This window comes from Cricetulus griseus, chromosome 2, assembly GCF_003668045.3.
Source record: "Cricetulus griseus strain 17A/GY chromosome 2, alternate assembly CriGri-PICRH-1.0, whole genome shotgun sequence".
NCBI lineage: Eukaryota > Metazoa > Chordata > Mammalia > Rodentia > Cricetidae > Cricetulus > Cricetulus griseus.
The window spans coordinates 223,515,608-223,533,292 of record NC_048595.1 but is presented as its reverse complement, the minus strand read 5'-3'; the positions used below and the strand labels follow the sequence as shown (position 1 = coordinate 223,533,292).

The window sequence follows — 17,685 nt, the reverse complement described above, 5'->3', positions numbered from 1 at the left end:
TTTCAAAAGCGCCTAAGGAATAATCTAGCACTCTTTTCTTCAGTTTGTAAGATCTTGTAGTTGAAGAATTACATGACCTACAACATGCAGGTTTCAGGAAACCTTAATGTGCCTGAGTACTAAGTCTCAAGTTGCCTATTTAGTCTTGATTGACAGGCTTTTTCAAAATTATTTTTGGGGAGGTCACAGGTGCATTGAAGCCCAGTTACAGAGTAACAGTACTTTGGAAGGGAGTTTCCTGTGACCAGCAAAATCAACCTGCCACACACTAGCTAATGGACTGGCTTCAGAGACGGGGGGATTAATGAGATACGGCTGATGCCCTCCAAGTAGCCAACATTCACTACAGTGTAAGACATACAAAACCACATCTGCAAACACACGTGTTTGAGAACATGGGGGGACCTAATTTGGGGGAAGTCAGAGCCAGCTTCTGAGAAAACATGACAAATAAGCTTCATCCGGAAGGATGAAGACAACCACTTCAAGGCAAGGTAGAACACTGGGTGTTGGTAAGAACTGGCAGGCATGGTACAGCCAAAGAGGGCAGGCACAGGGAAAGACAGGGTCCGAGAGACTGGTGTTACATTGCGTAAGGTCACAGAGTTTGGATTGACCCCACAGGTGACAGGAGCTGTCGGAATACATTGCTGGCTAGTTAGAGGTCACAGTCTGCCATAGCCTAGCAGCTTTCACTAAGCTCAGCAATATGGAAACTCCCTCCCTCCCTCCCTCCCTCCCAGCAAAGCTTCCTGCTCTCCACCTGCCCTTATCTGGAGATTGTCCCTGGGCCCGGAGGACTGACTTTATCTGAAAGCTTTCTCTAAACCAAATACCTGATTCATCTTTAGCTTGACCCTTGGCACAGATCCCTGCTGGAAGACCTGTGCTAGGAGCTCGGCTATGGGACCCTACTACCACACACTGAGCCTTGTGATAGGAGAGTACCACTTAACACAAATTAGGGTTTGTCCCCAGGACCCCCAATCCTATATGTTCCCTATACTCTGCAATCAAATTGAGCTGATTCACTGAAATCTGTCTGGAGGAGAGGTAGATGACTCTGGTCATGCTCATGGGCCCCTTCTGCCTCTTTCTCCCTCAGACTGATGGCCAACAGGCTGAGAGGGACAGGGGCGATGCAATTATTTCACAAGATGACGACTAGCATCTGCTTTTGACTTTGCACATGGCCCTGGGAATACCATTTTTTATGGCTATGGCAATAACTACCACAGACTTAAATTAAAATCACAGAAAAGATTTAATAATTTGGGATGGTTAAATTCCCCAATGTCCCAACATCAGCTTCCCTGGTCCAAACCAGAGTTCTGGCAGGACAGTACTATACCTGGGTTCTAGAGGAAAATCCCCTGAAGGCCTCTTTCACCCACATGGGTGCAGGTGTCCCAGGCTCTGGACATACTAACAAATCTCTACTTCTACCTTCATGTCACCTCTCCTCACATGGTTGTATAATCTCCGGTTCTGCCTCTTTTATGAGGGCATGTGTGAAAGGACTTTGGTCTAACCTCGGGTCACTGCAAAGATTCCAATCAATCCTATCTACAAGGATCCCATTTTGCAAATGAGGCAATGTCTATAAGTTCTAGCAATTGAAAGGTGGGCATATGTTTGGAGATCTGCTTCTCAGTGCACCATAGCCAAGAACAGAATGAAAACCAGCAACAAGGAATGGAAATAAGGAGACCTATTAGAAGGGCAGTGTCATGTCTGTGGGGCAAAAAGGAAAGAGTGGGCTGAGGCACCCCCGGTGAGTGAAGATTAGGCAAGTACTCTTCTTACTCACTTACTCACCCAATTTATATTTGCTGAGTACATCTTTTGACTAGCATCTGTGAACTGAAGAAAAGCACCTCCACCATTAAGTAGCTTATAGTCCAGCTGTGTGCAATCAACAGAGGGTTATTATGTGAAAAACACTACTGGAATAGAAAATGACTGTAAATATATCTAAAACAGAAAAAAATATAGAAAGTGAGATATTAAACACAATGGATTATAGATATCTTGGCTAAGAGACTTCCAGAAAGAGGAAATAACAAAGAACAAAGGCCTGAGAGTACACATAGCAAACTCAAGACCTGGCATTGGCTCATTATGACTGAAGTGAGGGAGGTGATAAGGCAAGTCATGAGAAAGTGGCAGAGAACCAGGTCACTCTAGATGTTTACAGAGAAGCAAAGTCATTGGAGGGCTCTGTACAAAGGCAATGCATTCCAGGCCTACCAAGGAGGCCTCAGCATCCAATACTAAAATACTATGAGATCTAAGGCACCAGCAGGAAGACCAGTTAGCGAACTACTGAGACAATTAAGCTGACACATGAAGGAGATTGGGACTGGGTAGAACAAGCAGGCATGTTCAGATCCTGCTGTCCTTTAAAGGTAGATCTGATGGAACTTGATGATGATGGATTGACTGTGAGAAAAAAAAAGAAAGAATCTATGCTAGATAAAGGTTCTCAACATTGGCAGATTCTAATCTCTGAACTAGGGTCTCAGATTTTTATGTAACTACTAAGCTCTCAGGAGATCTCCATGCTATTAGCCTAGAGACCAAACTTAAGAACACAAAGATTCTAACATGGAGGCACGGCCTATCCAGTCTTTGATAGAGTAACAGCATGTTGTCACAAAGTTCACACTCCAGAAGCCTCTCATGGTTTATTGAGTTTATGGCTTCTGTGCTGGCTACACTCATAGCCATGCTTGGCCACGTGTGGCTGTACTAGCCTGTAGGTAGGACATGTCCAAGACTAGAGAATAAGTGAAGAAGGAAAAATAACAGGCTTAGCAACTATAACAAAACCATGGGAAGAATGTGGACAAGACACCAGTGCATCAGACAAAAGCACATTAAAGATGTCTGGCTATAAGCATGGGCACTCTGCAACACTCAACAACAGCAGCAGAGGCAAGTCGATGGCCAAGGACACAACGATGAGGATAAGGAATCACTGCTGCCTGGGTGTAAATAAGAATTGCACGATGCCTTTATGTGAGTGATAGAACTCCAGGCACAAACAGGTGTTGGCTTCAGTAAAGGACTGTTTTGGTTACTTTTTCTGTTGTTGTGACTATCACTTTGACCAAAAATAACTTGTGGAGCTGTCTTAGTTACTTTTCTATTGCTGTGAGACAATGCCATGAACAAGGTCTTTATAAAAGACAGCATTTAAGCTGGGCAGCGGTGGTTCACGTCTTCAACCCCAGTACTCGGGAGGAAGAGAGGCAGGTGGATCTCTGTAAGTTCAAGGCCAGCCTGGTCTACAGAATGAGTTCCAGAACAGCCAAGGCTACACAGAGAAACCCTGTCAAAGGAAGAACAGAAGAGTGGAAGGAAGGAAAGAAAGAAGGAAGGGAGGGAGGAGGGAGGAGGAGGGGGAGGGAGGGAGGGAGGAATTTAGCTTATGTCTTTAGAGGGTCAGAGTACATGATGGCAGAGCAAAGGCCCATATGGCATCAGGGACAGCTAAGAGCTGTCTTTGCATCGCAACTGGGGGTGGGGCAGACAGGCACACTGGGAATGGCACTGGTCTTTTGAAACCTCAAACCTTGCACCTGATAAACCTCCTCCAAGGGAACCACACTTTTAATCCTTCCCAAGCAGTTCCACCAATTGGGGACCAAATATTGAAACACATGAGTCCATGGTGTCCATTCTCATTCAAACCACCACAGAAGGGAAGGGTTTATTTGGCTTAAACAATGAGGAAAGCCAAAGGAGAACCCAGTCACACAAAGTAGGCACCAAGGAGTAACACTGCTTACTGGCTTATTTTTCTAGTTCAAAGTTCCAGAAAACAGCACACTCAGGACTGTCACAGCAACAGGTATCAACTTCAGTATTGTTTTTCTGCTACTTTGATAAACACCAAGGCCAAGGCAACTAAAGAAGAAAGGGTTTATTTTGGCTTGTGGTTCCAAAGGGAGAGTCCATAATGGAGGGGAACCCAATGAATCAGTCAGACAGAGTAAGAAGCTAAAAGAGCTCATCTTCAACCAGAGGCTGAAAGGAGAAAGAAGAGAATCAGAAATGTAGCAAGGCTATGAATTCTCCAAGCTGCTCCCCAGTGATGTGCTTCCTCCAGCAAGACTCCTCCTCCTGAAGGTTCCCCAACCCTCCCCAACAGTATCAACAATCAGGGAGCAAGAGTTCAAACATGTGAGCCTAGGGAGACATAATTTAAAGTACCACGCAGACCTGATGGCCTATGTAAAATACAAAAGAAACAGAATACAGTGAAATACAAAATGTCACAGGAGTGCACAAGCCTCTGTGGTGCTGGCTTTGTTAGTGGACACAAGATCATCTCTCAATGATATTGCAATGTCCCATTTGATGGAATAGGAGAGAAACTTTTGGTGAGAGCTAAAGAATGAAATGAATATCCAAAATTACTAGAAAAATGTACAAGGTTTGATGGGCAGAAAAAAATGGACAGAGTAATAGCCATGGATCTAAAATTTAAAAAAAAACCACTGGCATGGGATAGAAAATTGTTACTGGAGACTAATATGGAAGAAGCAGCATGGCCTGGTGTAATAGTTTTTTGTTTTGTTTTTAACACTCTAGGGGCCCACCACCCAGCTCTCAAATAAATACATGGAGACTTATTCTTACTTATGAATGCCCAGTCTTAGCTTGGTTTGTTTGTTTCTACCCAGCTTTTCTATCTTTAAATTATCACATTTCTCTTTAACTTCATTTTGCCTCTGGGCTTTAAACCTTTCATTATTCTATATATCTTTACTTTGTGGCTGGCTATGTGGCTGACTCTTGGCATCCTCCTCTCTTTCCTTTTCTTGCACCTCACTCCCTCTCTCCTCTTCTAGATTTCTCATTCTATTTATTCCATCTTCCTGCCAGCCCTGCCTTTTTTCTCTCTCCTGCCTAGCTATTGGCCTTCAGCTCTATATTAGACCAATTGGGTATTTTAGGCAGGCAAAGTAGCACAGCTTTATAGAGTTAAACAAATGCAACATAAAAATGCAACACATCTTTGCATCATTAAACAAATATTTCACAGCATATACAAATGTAACACATCTTAAACTAGCATTCCACAACAGCCTGGAGCTGAGCAATGTGAGAGCATGTGATAGCCCATGCAACCTAGGGAGAGAGGTGAAGACATGAGGGACAGAGAACAAATGGAGTGGATGCCTTGACACAGTCAAAGAAATGTCACAGCAGGGTTTTAAGGGTGGGGCAAAGAAAGGAAACAAAGTCTTGTTACAGGCTAAAAGAACTTGACATTACAGGAAAGATCATTTCAGAAAAGGTAAGCTCAGGTCTGAACTTGGGAGTGAAGCCACAGAGGTGGTAGAAGACCAGGTAGTATCTTATCATACATGTTACTGTCTCCTATGCTGTGTCTCTCCTCCTAGCTTGCCAACAAGTCTACTGATTTCAAAGACTGGATCTTTCTTATCTGGGTATATTTATTCCTATCCAAGCACCTGAGACACCAAGTACTCAAAATACACAGGTGGTTCTAAAGCAAAGAGCAAGGTTCTCTCCTAGACCATTAGAAAGAACACAGTCCAGATGATACCTTGTTGTTAGCACTTTTCAGGGCTGGAACTGTGAGTCACTCTTTAATTTTAAGTCACACAGTGCTAAGATAAGTGAATGAAGCAATAACTAAATCTTCTTGGGAAGCCATAGGACAGCAAGCCAAATAGGGTTAGCCTTATTTAAGGTGTCAGGTTTCTTGTTTCATAACAGAAGTGAAGGAGGAAGTATGAAGAAAGGGTACCATGAAGACACTATAGTGTAAAAATGAAATCATTACTCAGCAATAGCTGTTCTGATGTCCACGAATTATGCGGCCAGGTCAGCAGCAGGTCAGGACTTGAATGGAGGTTATCAACTTCATTTCAGTGCAGCTTTTACATTGTTCTATGACTCCCTAAATTTGTAGTAAGAAATAGTAGAGAAGCCACAGATGAACTGCTGTGCTTAAACAGATGTAACAGAATCTTTAGACTATTCAAGGCTTGGCACTGTCCCTTGTTTCATTCCCTGCAGTCAACAGAGAATGTGCTGTTAGCTCAGACACTAGGACTCAGTCTCAGGAGCCTGTTCAACACTACAACCCATAAAGCAACAGTTGCCACAATCCCACCTGGCCAAGAAGCAGACCTGAGAATGCTGGCAGAGGGACTATATTTCCTCTTTATCTCCTCCTTCCAGTGGTGACTGTTCTGACATACCCAGAAGCAGAGGGACGGGAGCAGCTGCTAATGTCTCCCAAGAAGAGAGTGACTACGGAAATCGCTCTGCATGCACAAACCAAAAGGAGCTGGAGCTGCAACATTGAAGGGGAGCCCTGAAACAAACTGCTAGGTGAAAAGCTCATGTAGAATCATCACATAGGTACTTACAGCCATCCTGCTTTTTCAAGTCCCATTGTAATACGAGTCTATGCACTTGGAAATGCGTGAAAGACCTGGAAGAGGGGCTATCAAGTCATTACTAACATGAAGAAGGGGCTGGAGAGATGGCTCACTGGTCAAGAGCACTTAGTGCTATTCCAGAAGACTCAAGTTAGGTTTCCAGCACCCATGTCAAGCAGCTCACACCTGTCTGTAGTCCAGTTCAGGGACTCTAACACCTCTGCTCTCCAGGGGCACCTCCACACACACTCATACGGGATATGCTATGCTGCCCTTCTGTATAGTTTCGGGGGCAAAGTTTAGCACTTCCTTTTTTCTGCTCAAGTTACACTCTGGTCTCTTATCTACTTTGCCTCTAGCATACTGAACTCTAAAGGCCTTTTTGAAGACAGAACCCATTGTCTCTTTCTGTTTTCTTAAAGTATGTCACAAGAGCTGGCACCCAGAGGTCACTGAAAAAGGAGCAAATATAACATGTGCATTTTTGAAGGTATTCCAATTCTAGCATATTGTGCACTTTCAAAATAGGCAGACTCCACTTTGATTCATTTAAATAGTAACTCTCTTTAGCTTAAAAAATAATGTGTTTATTTATTTGGAGGGGCACATGCATGACATAGTATATTGTGTGGCCAGTAGACAATTTCTGAGATCTGGTTCTTGCATGGCAGCTAGTAGCTTCACCAGTGAAAGCCATTTCACTCACTTGGAGTTGAATTTTTGTCACCAGTCTCCAGATTCTTGTCATAAAAGATACACACACACACACACATACACACACACACACACACACACACACACACACACACACAGACAGACACACCCAGATGGGCTGGGTAGATGGCTCAGTGGATGCTTGCCATCTAAAGATGAAGATGTGAGTTTGGATCCCAGAATCCAAGTAAAGCTAAAAGCAGTAGTGAGCACCTGTGAGCCAAGTGCTCCTGTGGCCAGACAGGAAGCAGAAATGGGAGGATCCCTGGAAGTTGCTAGGCAGGTACAGTGGTAAACAACAACAACCCAGTCTTAAACAAGAAGGGCGGGTAGAGAGGGCTGGCAAGAACTAATAATGTCTGAGGCTGTCTTCTGATCACATGCATGCACACACTCCACAGTAGTTAGGGGACTACACTGATAAACCTCTTCATGTTTGTTCTGTGACATTCTAGGTGACTGCTGTTCTTCCAAAGACTTCGGTGGTGGACTCCATACTTCCAACAACACAGAAAAAGGATGCAGGAGTTACCTGACAGTGCATCATAGAACTCGTCCTCACTAAGGATGCTGACAGGCGGGGATCCTTCAACCAGAGATCTCTCTAGTTCATGGTGTTCGGTGGCTAAAGTCTCCAGTGCTTCTGACAAAATTTTGTTTTTTTCTTGTTCCTGTTCCAATTTAAAATTCCTCACCTGGAAGAATGCAAATACACAAGAGTTCAGAGTGACAGGAAATACACTTTCTCAGAGGTTGAGAAAATTACTTGCTTTTGATCTAGTTCAACTGAAATAACAGAAATGAAAGCAGTTGGGTTACAAACACACAGACGAATGAGCAAAATCTCTAAGCTAATTTTGCTCTTCTCAAGGGGCCTTTTTCTTACAACTTAACTAATGAAAACAGATTGTGAACTACCAAACAAATTTGGCTCAAATTATGAAAATACTAGTAAAGAAAAAGGCATTAGTCAATTTGGAATTGCATTTAAAATATTTCTTCCTCAACACTAATCATGAAATTTTGAAACATCATTTCAGCAAGTTTTTCAACAAAAAAGATTTCCCATCATCTTAAATGTTACAATGTGCACAAAACTGGATGGAGTCTCCTTATCTTAAATGTTACAATGAACACAAAACTAGTCTCCTAGTTTATTTCCCAAGTAGTTGGAATATCAAACAAAGGGAAACAAGTTGCTGGGTAATAGCTAAGAAAATTTTACTACCCATTTTCAATTCTTTGTTTCTACTCCAAGTCTACATTTTGCCTTTAATTTAGTAAACTTAAAAAAAAAAAGTTACAAGAATGGTAAAGCATGATGAGACATTATGGCATCCAAGAGTATCTGAACCTGCATTAAACCCCTCCTAACCTCACAGGACAGCATGCACTGGGCTTGGTCCTGCGTTTTATCTAATTCTGCACCAAGAACTACAGAAACCACTGCTAACCCTTGGTTTTGCTCAGCACCTCACTCTGGAGCCAGAGACGTTGCCTCCAATGGTTGCCATGTGTTTTCAGGAATGCCTTCTGTAGTTTCCACCATTCCATCGTACCCTAAGCAGTGCTCAGCACAGTGGTCTTTTTTTAAATTTTATTTATTTTGTATACAGTGTTCTGTCTACATATATGCCTTATAGCTTGTTGTGGTGTGCTTTCCTATAATCCCAGGATTTGGGAGGACAGGGCATGAGAATAGAGAATTTGGAGTCAGCCTAGGACAGAGTGAGACCCTGTCTCAAGGAACGAACACCTCTATAAAATCAGTGCTTTACATAGCAGAATCCTGCTGCTGGTGCTGGACAGGACAGGAGCCTGCTGTGACTTTCTCCTTCCTCCCAAGCAGACCACAGAGATTGGCCCAAACGCCGTTCCCAGTTCTCTTCAGGTCAAACCTCAGTCCTCTATCTGGGAACTCTTTCACAAGGGCCCCTTGCATCACTCACTGATCCTACCCCTTTCACCTCTTGACATTTCTCCCATGCTCCTCTCTAAAGCCCCAAGGAGGAAGCACTTTTCTCTGTTTTAACTGCAGGACCCTGTGTGGTCCTGAGGTCCTCATGGCTGCACCTCAGGTCTAATGCTCTGCTAAGAATTATGGAAAGAACTAAAGACAGTTTGTCTTCAAGGCTCACTTCATTGGACAAACAGGGTTAAGTCTTTATCATCTTGGGAACAGATCCAGTCCTCGGGCACTTCAGTGTTTATCACTAGAGCGATGAAATTATAATTATTAGAGCTGTGATAATGAAATAAAGATAGCAATACATACAAGTAGTCCTAAACAGAGACATCATACAAAGTACAAAAACTTTAAAACATATAATTGTATTTTGTAACAAATTCAGAAACACTTGTAAATATTCTCATAATTAAAATAGTGTCTCCAGAGAAGGAAATGCTTATACTGTGGCTAGACTGTAACTTAAATATGACAGAAGAATAATTCCTTCTGTTTAACAAATGCTTACATTTGAATGCTAAATTTATGTAGATTTCAGCCAAGGGACAAAATTCATCAAGTCTTCAAACATCTGATCCTCCCTAAAAAATCTTATTCCAACCACAGCAGAGCCTTTATTCACCTAAAATAATCATTATTCCCTTCCTGCCACACCTACATTTGTCCTTGCTTGTCAGTGAAGAGAGTGAATGGGTGGGGGGGGGCTACCCTCCTGTGTGAACTTGTTCATCTTTCAGCTGATCTGAGAGTGCTCCCAGGAGTCTCTGGCCTCTTGGGAATTCCCCCATGAAGAAGCCTTACCTGCAAAAAGATACTCTCCCCCTCAGAAAGGGATGTGTATGACAAAGAAACCATAAGATCAGGAACTGCACCAAGAACCTTTCTCCCTGTAAAAAAAGCACCTGTGAGGATGTTTGATGGCCCCACTGATACTGCCTACTGGGCCTAGTGGGCAGAGGAATCCAGTTCTTCCACAACCCCAGCAGTTCCAGGTTACTGAGAAGGAAGGCTGGAATGGAAAAGTCAGTGTAGAACTGCCATTGCAGCAAGTTTATAAAATAGTCACCTTCTAAAGCATCCTTCTGAGTGTTTATTTGCTAGCTAAGACTCCATGCTGTAACAGAAACCTCACCTTATGACTGACTCTATGTATCTGCCACGTTTATATATTCTACCAATACATGCATATGGTCGCAAGAATTGTTTTTTTAAGAATTCAAACATTAAGCTGATATTAAAGAAACAGGGGCTTCTCTTCACAGAACTAGTGGACCCCAACATGTGTTTATAATCACATTAGAAAACCTTAGATTGCCCTCTCTTTCCGCCGACCAACCCAGGAACTAGAGCCCTCATCCAGTGGCTGATGGAAGCAGAGACAGACATCCACAGATATACACTGAGCTGAAATCTGGAATTTAGTTGAAGAGATGGAGGAATGAAGATCGAAGGGGTCTGTACCAGGTTGGAGAAACCCACAGGAACAATTGGCCTGAACAAGGGAGAGCACATCGACCCCAGATGCTGTCAGGGAGGCCAGTACAGGACTGATCCAGACCCCTGAACATGGATGTCAATAAGGAGGCCTCTGCACTCCAGGGAGCCTCTGGTAGTGGATTAGTATTTTTCCCTGGTGCAAGAAGGGACTTTGAGAGCCCATCCCACATGAAGGTTACACTCTGGCCCTGGACACATGGAGAAGGGCCCAGGCCCAGCACAGGAAGATTTGGTGGACTTTGCAGAGCCCCCTTTGAGGGTCCTACCCTGCCTGGGGAGTGGTGGGTGGATGGGGTGGGGGTAGGCTGGGGGGGGGAGGGATGGAGGTGAGGGGAGGGAGAGGGAGAAGGGACTTACATGTGAAACAAGTTTGTTCCCTAACTAGAACTAATAAATAAATTAAAAAAAAAACAGGAAACAAACCTAGGAAAAGCTATTAAAATAATTATTAGCTCAAAAAACTACTGGAATTCAAATATTTATAAAGTGAATATTTTTGGAGTTTTTATCCTATTATTTTCCTCATAATTTCCATATTTTTATATATGTTTATCATAGGCAGCTGAGAGATTCTCTGCATTCCAATTAAAATTCTAATAACTACTTAAAAATGTTGATCAAATTGACAAAAGGAGAAACTAAAAATCTAAATAGATGCATTTGTTAGCATGCAATTTGAGTATGTTTCTAAACAATTTGGATTTGTGATCATATAACTTAATTATTAACTTCAGATTAAAATCATTTGATTTCATTCAAGCCTAGGTAAATGTCTTTACCAGTGAATTTCCTTTACATTTAAGGAAAAGATTTACTATAGCATTTATAAATCTTGCACAGAAAATAAAGAGGAAGTGCTTTACATTTCAGCATGACTTTGATGTCTAAGTCTGACTAGGATATTGCAGAAAAGAAAAATTATTAGCTGATTTTCTCATGAGACACAGAGGCAAACATCCTAAAGAAACAACTGGTTTCAGGATTGCATTAAAAGATAATACTTTATAATCCAGTTGATTTTATTCAGGAGAACTCTGTTGACTTAACTTCACAAAGAATAGGTCAATGTTAAAAGTACAGTATCTGAAATTTGTTTTAAAAATTCTTGGGCGAGGTGATGAGCAGAAGGCCATAATGAGGCAGAATGGTCTTGCTTAGTAATTACACCTGAATGATGAATATGTTTGCATATGTGCAGTTTCTATAAAATTCAAAAAGAGGGAGGAGGGATTTTATGAGCAAGGGCGGGGGTCAAGAACATAATGGGGAAACCCATAGAGACAGCTGACTGGAGCTAGTGGGAGTTCATGGATTCTGGTCTGACAGCTGGGGAGCCTGCATGGTACTCAAGTAGGCCCTCTGCTTGTGTGTGACAGATGTGTGGCTTGGTCTGATTGTGGAGCCCCTGGCAATGGGACCAGAATTTATCCCTGGTGCATGAACTGTTTTTTTCGAGCCCATTCCCTGTGATGAGATACCTTTCTCAGTCAGCCTTGATGTAGTGGTGAGGTACTTGGTCCTGTCTCAATCTGATATGCCAGGCTGATTTTACTCCTCAAGGGAGGCCTTACCTTCCCTGAAAAGTGGATGGGGGAAAGGGGAGATGGAGGCAGTGGGAAGAGGGGATAGAGGAGGAACTGTAGCAGTATGTAAAATGAATAAAGTTTTTAAAAATGAGAAAAAAAGAAAACCTTAGACTATGGTTTGTAAACAAAGACCAATGTACAACAAGTGAACACACATATTAAAGATACTAGAAAGCAGGATGGTCCCACCAACCACCCAACAGGAAGCAAGGGTGCTGCTGTCTACAACCCCTTGAAGATTAACAATTTTGAGGAGTCTATCTCCTCAAACCACTTCCATTTTATTCCATTTCCTACTAGAAGATGAACTCTTCAGCGAATGTTTCCCACATGAACAGATGCCAGCAAGGCAATCCAGTTTTTAAAAAAGCATGTGCTAGCCAGTCTACATATATTGTAGCTACTCTTTCCTTCTAGAAAGTGCCCTGCGTTTTACCTATGTCTTATAGGGGGTGAGTGGGGCAGAGATAATACATCATTTGACAAAGACATCTAATAACTGGAGACTGTTGATTAGTATTCAGGGGACACCAGGTACAATGACCTGATTATAAGACTGGGAAATTCTGGCCACACTCTTGGTTTCTTCTCATTATTACACATAAGAAAGAATAAGAAATAAGAAAGAATGTATCAGACAGAGCCTGAAATACTTGATCTTACCTAATTTTCTCTTGGAGAAGGTATACGGACACACTGCTGTGATTATAGCACCAACAACACTCAAACTTTCTTAGGACATGGGATTCAAGCCACTCCCATTACTACTCTAAGAAGTAACTTATAACAAGTGTGGTATGATGTGGGCTGTGGTGGTGCTCACCTTTAATCCCAGTACTCAGGAGGCTGAGGCAGGTGGATCTCTATGAGTTGGAAGCCAGCCTGGTCTATAGAGCAAGTTCCAGGATAGGCTCCAAAGCTACACAGAGAAACCCTGTCTAGAAAAACAAAAGAAAACAAACAACACAGATGTGAACTCTTCTACTCCCATCTGATGACACTGGGTGAAGCCTGGGGGGAAGCAGGACTGCCACAGTTTGACAGCCTCCAACTGCCTGCACTAGAAATGTAATCTCCAAAGCCAAATGTTAATAGTATATGGAAGTGAGGCCTTGAGGATATAATTAGAATTAGAAGAGACCTTTTCAAGGTGGAAGGGCTTGATGGCATTAGTGACTATAAAAGAGAGACTCTAGCTGGCAAGGGGCCATGTGAGATACTATACATGAACCAGAAGGAACGTCCTCACCAGACTCTTAACAAATGATGGCATCATATACTTAAGGCTTCCAACTCCAGAACTGTGGGCAAAATAAAGACTCGATAAATCACCTAGAGTGGCACTCAGTTACCACAACTGAAATACAGACTAAGATAAGGACATCGTGCTCACATGACTGCAAATTATTCACCATGACTTCTCAATCCACAGCCAGACTAAACCATATTCTCTCCCCTAGGATCTGGAGATACTATACTTTGATCCCATGTGAGGCAGGATGAAATATGGAGGTACATCCTGATGACAGTCCACAGTACACAGTTGCTTTGTTTTGTTCATTGAACATCTTTGTATACAGTAAGTTCTAAGGATGTCACTGACGCTAGTACTTTTATTCTTTGCTATCTCTCTAGTACTTTTATTCTTTGCTATCTTGTACCACTTTTTCAAATGAAATGAATTTATTTTATGTCCCTGCTTAACAAGAGACTTGGGGATGTCAAGTAAAACAGAAAAAAAAAAAAAAAAAGGCTGGGCACTTGCCAGGGAAGTGTTGAAGGGCACACCTATTTTGAAGGAGGGACTGAACAATTTCCTGACAGATTGTGTGATGTCAGAGTAAGGAAGGAAGCAACATGGCTTCAAGGTTTGGGCCTGAGAAAGTAAGACAGAGTTGCAATTACCTGAAGCAGGGTAGACTGTGGGAAAACAGGCCAGCTGGACCTCAGTCTTAACATGTGGTAAATGTAAGATGCTAAGGACAACCATGTACAGAAGTGGATAAGCAGACATGGACTCCGATGCTTAAGAAAGAGGGGTTATACCTCATGGGTTATATTTTAAGTTAAAAGGCTAGGTAAGTCCACTAGGGCAGACAGAGGACAGAAATGTGATGAAGCCCAGCCTGTGTTTTGTAGCCACTAGTGAGGTGGGAATGAGCAGAGGGGATTGCTAGTTTTGTTCGCCCTGAGAGAAAGAGAACTCCCCCTTAGAACAAGCTCATTGCCTTCCTTCCCTCAGGCTCCTGCACTGCAAGGAGGACCTGATTGATCCAGTGTTGACTGGCATGTTCAAAGAAAGACCTTTGTAGAGCCTCCTGCTATGCAGTCACTTCTGAGGAGACCCTCAGACATTTATAGCGAGGCAAATCTGGGGGACAGTCTTTTATCTAGGACTGAACAACAACAGGAAAGCAGATCCTGTGAAACATTTGGAGATAGAGGTAAAGACATTATTTCATAAAAAGTAAAATTTCTTCTTTAACTTAAGAAAAAGATACCTGGCAAATAAATTGGGCTAGGGGTGTGGAGGTGAGGTGATAATGAAATATGGAGAAAAAACAAACAAAACACTGGGCAGACCCAGAATATTTGAACTTGTTATTAAAATAACTTCTTAAAAACCAAATCAAATGCTGCATACAAGTGAAAATGTGTCAAGGAAATTTACTTTCTGCCTATTCCTTGTAGACATGGAAGAAAGAATCAAGATTTGGAAGTAAAGGGTCACTGGTCTCACAGATCAGCACCTACAGTATGGCCCCAACAGTGGATGCTTCCTTAATGGCTCTAGGGCTTAACATAATTTGGAACAAGAATGAGCTCAGAAGAACATGAGCTTCAATGAAAACAATAGATCACTGATGTTGGAAGGCTTACCTAGTATCATGTCCTTTTATAATCTAAAAGTAGCACTTACCATTTTCCTGTAAGCACTATGTACTTCAGAGTCCAAATAATGTCCAAATCATCCCAGATTATAGTATAGGTTAAAACTCCAATGGTTTCTAGTGGATCATTATGTAAACTATACAGCACAACGTTAAACTGCATGATGATGAATATCCCAAACACTGTAAAACATGCCTCAATTTAACACTGACCTAGAACTCCCTATATGGCTGAGATTGACCTTGAACTTCTAATCCTCCTGCCTATATCTCCAAGTACTGGGCATATAGCATGCATGGCCACACCTGGCTTTAGAATTCCCTAAAAATCTATTTTTCAAAATAGTATCTTCTTAACTCTACACACAGCATTTTCCTGTTTGAATGAACTTCAGTTATTGTTAGGTCATTATATCCTCAAAACTGTAGGAGTAGTGTATGGCTAAGTGGTTTAAAAAAAAAAAAGAAAAAAAAATCATGAATAGTTGAGAAAGCCACCCCAAATCATCAATAAGTCTTTACCAAACCCAACAAGTTTTTCAGTCTTCCAGATTGCAAATTAACAGATATTCCAGGAACAAGTGATGGAAACAGGATGCAGAATCACTGTTAATAGGGATGAAGGCTAAGTGGGGAGGGAGAAGAAGCAGGGTGGAAGAGGGACAACTAAGACTATTTGAAAACCCATATTAAAATCTATTATTACATAAGCTACTCCCCCACTCTCTCCACACACACACACACACACACACACACACACACACACACACACACACACACACACACACAGAGGATGATGCTCCACCCAGTAGCCATAGGTTTCAAAGTAAAAAGTCCAATCCAGTATGGAATGCCTTCCCTCAAACTGTTGATGAGGGGCGTCTCAGAGACTTCCTAAACAATACATACTGCCATTGCTACCAGAACTTGATGAAAAGATTATGGCAGAAGTCACCACATACTTTGTTAATAGGACATGGATAACTCAAGCTGGTACTGGCCAAGAAGTAACTTCCTCCCTGCTGGCTAAGGTTCATACTACCTGAAGGTTCTATGTAGTCTTGTAGTCTACTATGGGCAAAAAGTCATCAGCAGTCTTACTCTACTGTGAACCCTGTGCATTACAATAATGACCAGCCTGGCAGGAATTGCCCAGGGGTGAAATAATGACAGAGCATTATAAGGTTGATCAACTGTCTTCTGATTGGATTTAAGGCCTACTCCAAGAATGAAACCCATACTGGACACCCTAAATTTAATCAAGAACCCATGTCTAGGGAACTGATAGGCCCTGGGGTGAAGCTACAATTATCATCTTTCTCACAGGACATACTATTAATATACCCTCCATATACACGGCTATGTACACATGAATATATACATGGGTTAGTACAGCTCTCACTCGTCAGAGAAGCATTTTGTGCAAAAAAACAGCTGTTAATGCAGAAAACTAACCCACTGTTGGTCAAAGCGCTGAGTGTGTCTACAAAGTGCTCAGTCATAATGGGGCATCTATGTCACACTCTCCATGTAAGACTCAGGCATCATCAAGAAAGAAGAGACAGAAAGGTTGTAAGAGCCAGAAATCTGGAACGACCTGAGCAAACAGTATCTTCCAGGCATGACAGGACTGTTGTACACATCAACACAGCAGCTGGGCTTGCTTGCATGAGATCAAGGAAGTCATCTACATGCTAGCATGGAAGGGGCAGAAACTCAGAAGTTGAGGAGCTATTGACAACCAATGGTTTCTGGGGAAGGGAGAGTCAGTTTTCTTTAAGGGTGTGGTCCCACGTTGATATACAATGATGGTGGATTGTCCTACACCCATGCAAAAATTAACTTTAAAGTTCTATTTTCAAAAGTGGGTCGGGTCATGTGGCCTTGGGGAGTGGATAGTTCAGTTGATGGTGTTCTGTAGGCAAGAACACCATCATGAGCTTGATCTCCAGGACCAACGGATAAAAGAGGCCAGGTATGGCGGCACTCTGGTAATTCTTGTGTGTGTGTGTGTGTGTGTGTGTGTGTGTGTGTGTGTGTGTGTGTGTGTGAGAGAGAGGGAGAGGGAGAGGGACGGGAGAGGGAGAGGGAGAGGGAGTAGGGGGGAGGAAGGGAGAGAGGGGGACGAGAGGGGGAGAGAGGGGGAGAGAGGGGGAGAGAGGGGAGAGAGGGGAGAGAGGGGGGGGAGAGAGGGGGGGGAGAGAGGGGGGGAGAGAGGGGGGAAGAAGAGGGAGAGGGAGAGGGGGAGAGGGAGAGGGGAGGGGGAGAGAGGGGAGAGAGGGGGAGAGAGGGGAGAGAGGGGGAGGAAGAGGGGAGAGAGAGGGGGGGAAGAGAGGCGGGGCAGAGAGGGGAGGAGAGGGGGGGGAGGAAGAGGGGGGGGAGGAGAGGGGGAGAGAGGGGGGGAGAGGGGGAGAGACGGGGGGGAGAGAGGGGGGGTAGTAAGAGGGGAGAGAGGGGGGGAGGGGGAGAGAGGGAGAGAGGGGGGAGAAGGGGAGAGAGGGGGGGGAGAGAGGGGGAGGAGAGAGGGGAAGGAGAGAGGGGGAGGAAGAGAGGGGAAGGAGAGAGGGAGGAGAGAGTGGGGAGGAGAGAGGAGGAGAGAGGGGAGG

General features: G+C 43.1%; 1 protein-coding gene across 6 annotated transcripts in view; it reads right to left on the bottom strand.

Moving 5' to 3' along the window:
* Osbpl1a (oxysterol binding protein like 1A) overlaps nt 1–17,685 on the bottom strand; it is a 208,517-nt gene that overhangs the window by 70,049 nt on the left and 120,783 nt on the right. For 5 of the 6 annotated variants that reach the window (XM_027404345.2, XM_027404347.2, XM_035440270.1 and 2 more), the window contains one exon: nt 7,672–7,834. In XM_027404345.2, coding sequence (XP_027260146.1) covers nt 7,672–7,834 — 163 coding nt within the window. Of the gene's footprint in view, nt 1–5,821; nt 5,939–7,671; nt 7,835–17,685 lie in introns of those variants that run through there. The other variant, XM_027404349.2, reaches the window with a different exon arrangement.